The sequence below is a fragment of the Esox lucius genome, chromosome 3, assembly GCF_011004845.1.
Source record: "Esox lucius isolate fEsoLuc1 chromosome 3, fEsoLuc1.pri, whole genome shotgun sequence".
Classification (NCBI taxonomy): Eukaryota; Metazoa; Chordata; class Actinopteri; order Esociformes; family Esocidae; genus Esox; species Esox lucius.
Window position 1 is genome coordinate 13,338,259 of NC_047571.1, and position 9,339 is coordinate 13,347,597.

The 9,339-nt window shown below is 44.3% G+C and overlaps 1 protein-coding gene across 1 annotated transcript; it reads left to right on the forward strand.

The window, feature by feature from the left end:
- Positions 1-209: 209 nt before the first annotated feature.
- exoc3 (exocyst complex component 3) lies at positions 210-8,903 on the forward strand. Its single transcript, XM_010894081.4, has 13 exons — positions 210-366; positions 833-994; positions 1,145-1,364; positions 1,502-2,183; positions 3,852-3,969; positions 4,189-4,314; positions 4,548-4,648; positions 4,885-4,995; positions 5,075-5,216; positions 5,342-5,464; positions 6,384-6,545; positions 6,743-6,864; positions 7,364-8,903. The coding sequence occupies exons 2-13, from the start codon at positions 851-853 to the stop codon at positions 7,566-7,568; spliced, it is 2,256 nt and encodes a 751-aa protein (XP_010892383.2). The 5' UTR covers positions 210-366; positions 833-850; the 3' UTR covers positions 7,569-8,903.
- Positions 8,904-9,339: the final 436 nt, after the last annotated feature.

The following is a 9,339-nucleotide window of genomic DNA, read 5'->3' on the forward strand; positions in this document are numbered from 1 at the left end:
AAAAAAATGCATAAAACCAGCGCAGATCATTTGTTAAAATGAATACTAAAAATTATTTGATACATTGTGTACAATTCTACAAACAGAACTCTATTATAATACTTTATAATATTTTCAAATAAACACTTTACATCTAAATGGGGAATAAAAATATGTTTTTACATCAACACATGCGATAAATGTCATTCGCTCACTCAAGTCGCGCACACATGACGGTCTTGTGCGCTCGCGCTGTTGTCAGGTGCTACTGGCTAATAAGTACGAGAACTGTCAACCAGGAAGGAACTGAACCAGGAATAGAAGTCGGGTAGCTGAAATTGATATGAGAGCAATCGAACGGCTTCCTTTTCAAACGTATTGGATTTGGTAAGACATTGCATTTGTAAATGTTACATCAGAATTTTATTTTGTGTGTTTTGTTTAATGTTACTGAATGCGTGTCTGTCCGATTCTCGTCTCGCCAACCTGTAACGTTGGCTATACTTTAGTTGTTTTGCTAACGTTAGCTAGCCTACATTAGATTAAATGAGATGCTTGCTAGCTAGTATTGTTCGTCAGAAAAGCTACTGTTCCCTAGTAAAATAGATTTGAGCAGAGACATCTGACTTTGCTTTTATTGTTGTTTGGGTCGTAATCGTTATTCCAGTACGAAATGTTAGCATTTTAGATACGCTAACGTTGTGTTAGCGTGCCAGCTAGTTAGCTACTGTGGCTAGCTATAACGTTACCCGCTGTGGTTAATAAGATTAATCATCACCCAGTACTAATAAAATGGAGTAACTACATAGTCATCACAACTTTGAACGTGTAGTTACGTGAATATATTTAACAGACCCGGGTTAGCGTTGTCATGGAAGAAACAAACAGGGAGGCCGTTGCTACGGCTGTGCAGAGGGTGGCAGGGATGCTGCAGCGTTCGGACCAGTTGGACAAAGTGGAACAGTACCGCCGGCGAGAGGCCCGCAAGAAAGCTTCAGTAGAAGCCCGGCTTAAGGTAGAAAATAATTGCTAAGACATGAGTTACATTATATGCCCGGTACTATTTATAAAACCTCAGTTGAATAATAATTGTATGAGCTGCATATTGTAAAAATAAAACTACACAGACCCTCCTGAAGCACCTTGCATGGTCTCTCCTCCAAAGGCTGCCATCCAGTCCCAGTTGGATGGAGTCCGCACCGGGCTTAGTCAGCTCCACAATGCCCTGGGTGACGTCAAAGATATACAGAACTCCCTTGCAGACGTCAGTAAGGACTGGAGGCAGAGTATCAACACAATTGAGAACCTTAAAGATGTAAAGGACGCCGTGGTCCAGCACAGTCAGCTTGCCTCGGCTGTTGAGAACTTAAAGAATATCTTCTCAGGTACAGTACATTTGACCACCGTACAGTGGTATCACTCAGCTGGGAGCTGGCTCACATTGCCTCTGTATGACTTAACTGTTACAGTGCATTCAGTCTTAATGTATGTCACCCTTAATGTATTTCCCCCTTCTGTGCAGTGCCTGAGATAGTGGCAGACACCCAGGTGCTGATTGAGCAGGCCGAGCTTCTGGAAGCCCACCGTAAACTCATGGACCTGGAGTGCTCTCGGGACGACCTCATGTATGAGCAGTACCGAATGGACAGCAAAAACACCCATGACATGAACCTGATCCGAAACTACTTTGGTCAGGTGCAGGGCCTGTCCGATGACCTGGCCAAGCAGCTGTGGATGGTTCTGCAGCGCGCCATGGGCACTGTGCGCCGGGACCCCACCATGCTGGTCTCGGTGGTGCGCATCATCGAGCGTGAGGAGAAGATCGACCGGCGCATGCTGGACCGCAAGAAGCAGACTGGCTTCATCCCCCCGGGTCGGCCCAAGAGCTGGAAGGAGAAGATGTTTGAGGTCCTGGAGGGCACGGTCACGACGCGTATCGAGGGAAGCCAGTCGGTGACGCGCGAGGCTGACAAGATGTGGATGGTGAGGCTTCTGGAGATCACCAGGAAGTACGTTCTGGATGACCTGATTGTGGTTAAGAACCTGATGGTGCAGTGCTTCCCGCCGCATTACAACACCTTGGACCGGTTCCTAAAACTGTACCACAACGCCGTGTCTATGAGGGTGCAGGAGCTGGCTGCTGAAGACCTGGAGGCCAACGAGATTGTTTCCCTGCTCACCTGGGTCCTCAACACATATAAAAGGTATGCCTTCTCAGCCTGTATTGAGAACAGTCTCAGAATACCCGGGATGATTTAGGATCAGCGCCGTCCTCTAGATCTCAGTGTCTATGTGGCGGAGTTAAGTTCATAACATAATAACATTCAATAGCTGGCTTGAAATGCCCATGGTGGGGTTATCCAAGTTTTAGCTCAAAGGGTTGGAATGTGGTCACGTGGTGTGAAGTAGAGGTGTAATGGTTTGCTCCCAGTCAGGGGAAGGCCAGGCTGTCAGTGGAGGAGGTATACGGTTGGCAGCAGCCAGTTGAGGCTGGTTTCATATGAACAGGGAGAATCTAAACCCAGATCGGCCCCGCTGGTTTGAGTATTTCAGACCTTAGCATTGAAAATGGTTCAGGGCTTGTTATTCACGCATCGTTTTATTAGCTGTGGGATATCGGTTACATCAATAATAATTGTATCTTTGATTCAGAAGATTGTGCATTCACCGCATTTTACGTGAATATTCTGGGATGTGTTCTTTTGACTTATTGAGGCAGTTGTTCAGTGATATGTTTTAGCGTAAATCCTCTTTTGAAAATATGTGCCGTAGTGCATGAAAGTTCTCAATTTGTTGTGTTGTCTAATAGGAGTGCTTTGATCATAAATATAAAGTATTACATTTTTTAAGTCAACAAAATGCTCTGATTTCATCTATAATCCAGAAACGTTAGGCCTAATTGGCAGTGTGGGCTCCTATATTGTCTAATGGACACGGTGCTATAGCAATGTAAGCTTTGGCTTTTTTCCCCTTGCAGTGTTTCAAAATGCTAATGTTTAATTAATTTGTGGCACAAATCCCAGTATGTGGATAATCCAATGAATGCATGTTCTGCTGCACATTGCATGCAATGACATGATTAAACCAAGAAAGGTTAATGTACAGCTACCGTATGTTCGTTCATATAAAAAGGAACTATCGTCATATCTAATTCTAACAGAAGCCTGGTGTGAATTTTCACACCATGGGAAGCATAATTGCTAATGGCCGGCGGCTCTTTACTTACCGATAATCACTCAGATTATCACTCAGGTGTTTGGGTGTGATTGAGATTTCTTTTTAAGTAGTATGTGCCTGTAGTTATCTTTTGGATTCGGGCAAGTTTGCCCACGCACCAAAATACCATGATCTCCAGATCATGTTCTGTTAAAATTGTTAACCGCCTTTTACCCCATTTTTCTCCCCTCCCAATTTTTGAAGTCCAATTTGCACCCATGGCCTTGCCTTATTGCAACAAAAAAAAACCTGTACACAGAGTTGAAGATGAAGAAATGTATCTTCTGATGTAGATCTAGCCTAGCTGTTCTGCTTCTTATCACACTGCTCACTCAACCAGGAAGTTCTTGCTGGGTCTATGCACTCTGAGAAGAACACAATCGCCGGCCAACAAACATAAGAACTTGCAAGCACCCGATCGACCACAAGGAGTCGCTAGAGCACAGCGAGGCCAATCAATCCTTTTCTAGCACAACCCTTGATGATCCTGAGCCAAGCTGGTGTGCCATACATCGGAATTGTCAGTATGTAACTTCCTGGCAGCAATGACGCAGTTTTGCTGTCGGGCACTATCTGGTCATTCTCAGACTTTCTACAACAGTACTGTCATAGTCCTCTGGTCTTACTCTCAGGCCTACTGTATTTCTGTGTTCCAGTGTTGAGATGATGGGCCACCCAGAGCTGCTGACTGAGTATGACATCAACCTGATGGGTCCTCTACTGCCTCAAGAAGTGGTGGAGGCGCTGCTCAGCAAATACGTCCAAACCTTCACCGTGAGTCCAGCCAACGCGCACACACACACACACACACACAGACGCAATGATAGCAGTGACAGACTCTGGAATCTCTTGTCATATATACAGGTCATAATGTACAACTCTGGATTTGCCATTTGCAGTCTTGACAAATGAAACCGTTACAGAACAAATGTTCCGTGAGTAAATATAGACGGGTTACACGGCTCTTGCCGACCCTCTCTCGCTCTTCTGCAGTCCAACATCACTGGCTGGCTGCGCAAGGCGCTGGAGACCGATAAGAAGGACTGGTTTAAAGAGACCGAACCAGAGGCAGATCAAGATGGGTACTACCAGACCACCCTCCCCGCCATCGTCTTCCAGGTGCAGCCAGTATTCACCTCTCTGGTGTTAACCAAAATGTGTTTAACCTCCAACTGGACTTTGTGGACTAGTGTCTATTAGTCAGGTTACTAGTGTCTACTAGTCAGGTTACACTAGACAGTGTAAAACAGGATTCAAGAAGTGGCTGAATAATTAGTACAGCGATATATTTAGTGTACAGTCAGCCTTTTGGAGGTCAACAGCTGTCATGTTTGTTCTTTTCTTCTTCTCAGATGTTTGAGCAAAATCTCCAAGTGGCAGCCCAGATCGATGAGACTTTTAAAGAGAAGGTCCTAAAGCTCTGTTTAAAACAGATGAATTCTTTCCTCATCAGGTGACGTGGGTTTTACAATGGTCTTATTATAATTGTTAGCCATTATCAACATTGAGGAATCAGATTTAAGTGCTCTGTTCAAGGGCACTTTATATTTTCCCCTGGGATTCAAACCAGCAACCTTTTCTTAATTGGCCTAGCGTTTTAACCCATGTACTACCTGCAGCCCAATTGGAAGGTGTATTACAGACATGTAATGCTGTGTATATGTCATCTACAATTGTTTTGCTGTATAGATACAGGGAAGAAGTGATCGCCTACAAAGAGGACCACTTGAAAGACCGGCAGCTCCCTCAGTGCTATGTCCAATACATGATCGCAATTATAAACAACTGTCATACATTCAAGTAAGTCCCATTGACATTTCCCTGAAATTACGCATGAGTGTTTACCCTTATGTATCCCTAATCTCACTGCTTCACCTAGGGAGTCAATTAGCAGTCTAAAGAGAAAATACTTGAAGTCTATGGAGCAAACCCAGAATGACGCTGCCATTGAGAAGACCCTGAACGACGTGGCTAAAGACGGCTGCCAGTTCCTACTGGATGAAGTTTTCCTGGATTTAGAGGTTGGACAGTATTGTCTGCGGACTCATTAGTGTGATATGTATAGAATGTTGCCACCAACAACACTCTCAGCCTGTGTTGTGAGTGTTGATTAGGCTATTGCGATAACATTCCATGGTTTCTACAGCAACATCTTAACGAGCTGCTGACCAGGAAGTGGTTAACTGGGTCCCATGCAGTGGACACTATCTGTGTGACCGTCGAGGATTACTTCAACGACTTCGCCAAGATCAAGAAGCCCTTCAATACGGTATTAAAACACAGGCTTGGACAATAACCTATGACAGTTCCACAGCTGCTCCATGTTTTGCAGGCTGACAGTGGGTTTAGAGTGTAGATTGGTCAAATCCTGAAAACAGTTGTAAGATATACAGCTCCGGAAAGAATTAAGAGACCATTGCACCTTTTTCTTTCCTTTCCAAAAAAGTTGAAAAGCAAAGTTTTGAGTGAGGAACAGAAGCGTTCAATTTGCAGTGGTCTCTTAATTTTAACCCTGTTTTCCTCACTCAAAACCTTCCTCTTCGACTTTTTTGGAAAGGAAAGAAAAAGGTGCAGTGGTCTCTTAATTTTTTCTGGAGCTGTATATATGACATTGTGTACATGGTTTCTCAGTTAACTCACATAAAATACAACAATTTATGGACAAGGAGCATCACAAATCCAAAATGTCATCACGGTTTTCATTTGAACTACACATGCATGTCTGTCTTTTGACAGCCCGTCTGCCAACCGTATAACTTTTGGTTTAGCATCTTTTTTAAGTACTGGCTGGCAGCGCTTAGTAGAAAATCTGGTGTGATCAAACATAACACATCAAACAGACTATCAGTTTTGCTTTTACAGCCCTGCGAGTAGACGCACATCAAGCGAACAAGGCTGCAGGAGTTGTAGTTCTAATGAGACATCTAATGTTCGCAGACATTTCTCACTTTTACATAAAATATTTCTCAGAAACTTTATTAAATGCACATACAAATTATGCATTAAATAACCTAAAAACATTTCATGTAATGATTTCATCTTGTGATCTAGTAAAGATATTGAGACTGGATCCAGATGGATGACTCAGGAACAGTCCACTACCATATGTCCTGATATGGACAGAGCCGTTTCACACTGGGACCACTTTCAGTTTGTGGATGTGAATATGCTGTTGGCACTGTGTTCAGGAGATGACCAGCGAGGCCCATCGCAGGGTGGTGGTGGAGTATATCAAGGCTGTGATGCAGAAACGCATCTCCTTCAAGAACGCGGATGAGAGGAGGGAAGGTGCAGAACGGATGATCAAGGAGGCTGAGCAGTTCAAGTTCCTCTTCAGGAAGCTTACCGCAGTGAGTGGCTCCTCTCAGGAGATGTTTCTTTTTTTCAAGAAGGTTCTCAGAAGAAACTAGGAGTTTAGGTCTTTCAGCAAACAGTCATTAATCTTCTTGGATTTGATACTTCGGATTTGAAGTAATTGATGAATTTGCCGTTTCTGTGGTGCTGTTATAGATCACAGCGGTCTGTCCTGTGTCTGTTTTTGCTCCAGGGAGAGGAGACTGACCGGCTGTGTGATGCCATTGCTGCCATAGCTGAGGTGTTCAAACTCACTGACCCCAGCCTGCTGTACCTGGAGGTGTCCACGCTGGTGTCAAAATACCCTGACATCAGGTTAGATCACACCTATCAAACAGGGGTTCTCCAAACCTAACCGGAGTTCCACTAGTTTTCTAATCTACCTGCTAATTATCATGGTTTGGTTCACAAGCAAGGCATTGTTTCCTTATTAGTTATCAGATATCCACACCCTTAGTTGCTCATCATTGGCTGAGATGAATAATCAACCTGAAAAGTACCCAAGCTTGGCAACATGTTTCACGTGGCATGTGTTTATGGACTTACTAGTCCCCCAGGTACTGTTACTCCAATGACTCAGAATTCCTATGTAACAGGCTCAGTGCTGCCACCATGTTCAGGAAATTAGAATTATTCAAATGTAAGGGCCACTAATTGTGTTAAAACAGAATTTAACAAGTTTGTTAATTCAAAAGTTAATATAGATATGTCCCTACTACTCTAATTCTGTGAGTGTCATTGTTTTAACCACAATAGGCTTAATTGACCTTCCTGCAGATTGTCCTTCAGTAAAAGGTGTCTGTCTTCCTGCCAGGGAGGAACACATCGTTGCCCTGCTGGCTGTGAGAGGGGACGCTAGCCGAGACATGAGGCAGATGATCATTGAGACGCTGAACCAGAACAAGCCTTCCTCCGCCGGCTTCATTCAACCTATCTTCAAGGACATCACGGTGCCCACCGTGACCATGACCTCCATGTCCTCCTCTATGGCCGCCACTGCCAACAAGCTGCTGAAATAAACAAACCAGTCTGGATTGATGTAGATGCCTGAGTCGTATTCATGAATGCACATTGTAGAGAAACATTTCGCAACAAAAGGAAAACACGTTGGGATAGTCCCTACCTGTTTATCGTTGCTTGGTTGGTTCTTGGTGATTACGACCCTGGCTCCGACCCTGCCCCCCCCCCCCATAAAACCACCAGAAACTTTAACAAATCACCGGCTGTTGACTTTTTCTTTAAGCACTTTTTAATCAGACACCGGATGAAAAGCTTGGACTGCAGACGAACCATAAGCATGATACTTGATGAAAGAACCGCTGACACTAGCAAGCATTTTGTATTACTGAAACGGGGTCTTGCTCTAACCACTGATCCGACCCCTCCACCTTGTACAATGAACACTTCCAGTAACAGACGTTGTCAGTGCGTGATACGGAATGTTTGTCACATCGAAAATCTATTAAAGAAATCCCTTTTCCTGTCAGAATGCTTTCCTCATTTACGGTGCTGTCAGAGGAGGTGGTCGACGCGCTGGAACATGCTCAGTGCTCCCACACTCGCAGGAGATCACTCAGTTGGTTGGCTGAGCTCATTCCAGGGCTGCTGTGAAGCCCTGCCGGTTCAGATGTTTCAGTGTAACCCCTGTCTTCTGGCCTGCTGCCTCCTAAACGGCATGGTCTAGATGTGCTTTAGTATCTGTCTGTGTGACACCAGTCTAGCGTTCTGCCTCTGGATTTAAGAGGTGCTCCCCTCCCATGTAATACCTCTAAAAGTTTAATCTGGCAAGGTTGCACGCTATCTGTTGTGACTATCCAAGCAGTGAAAAGAAGGCACAAACAGCTGAAGGGGACCGTTTTTCAGCCTGGCTAAGGTGGGGTAGTGGACCCCTGTGGAGAGGCAGAAGAGGGGACCGTTGACGGATCCCATCTCCAAGATGGTGGGTGACCAAAGCTCTCATGGGCCCTTTTCCATTGGATTCCTCCCTGAGCTCGGAAACACTTCCGAGCAGTGATTTTCCATATGCTTTAGTGTGGTCCAATGAGAGGACTACATTTGGTAGTGCTGTAACTGAAAGCATGGAAATGCAGCGCAGCAGCTGTGCTCTCGTGGCAAAAACACACGTCAGCCTAAAGCCTGGATTACACACACCAGAGGGCGGGAACTAGTCACCAGGTTCAAATGAGAATTCTGGCGGCTTCACGACTGAGTCATCAGGCAGCTCATCTTCCACTGGCTCTATACTGCTCCACTGGCTAACTACTAAAGCTTTGCTTTCACTTGGTCCAAAAACCTGAAATCAATACTGAATACATGTGATCCTGTTTGGAGATTAAACCAAATGTTTTACTCTAGACTGATTATTTTATATCAACTCCATGCAGTCAACCCATCTCTTTAACAACACATCTTTCTAAATTTTCTGTGATAGCAATGTCTGATTCTCCACAGAGAACAGCAGCTTTCCCATGAAAACCACTGGACTGCCTCTACTGTATGAAATACTGTTACGGGCAAGTTTAAGCCCAGGGTCATGGTACAACCAGTGATTCATGTGTTATGTACTGTATGATGTCATTGGGTACAACATCATATGGTACCTAGACACTGGACAGGCCTACATTGCCACCTTCTGGCTTGTGACTGTAAAGTATTTTTCAACAGTATTTAATGGTGAAAACATTGTTATAGTGAATGCTTAAAATATCTGGAAGGTGAGAATTAGTTTTTTGTCTCTGGTGATTTGAAATAAGTGCTGGAATGCATTTGAAAAACAAAGCATTTGTCACT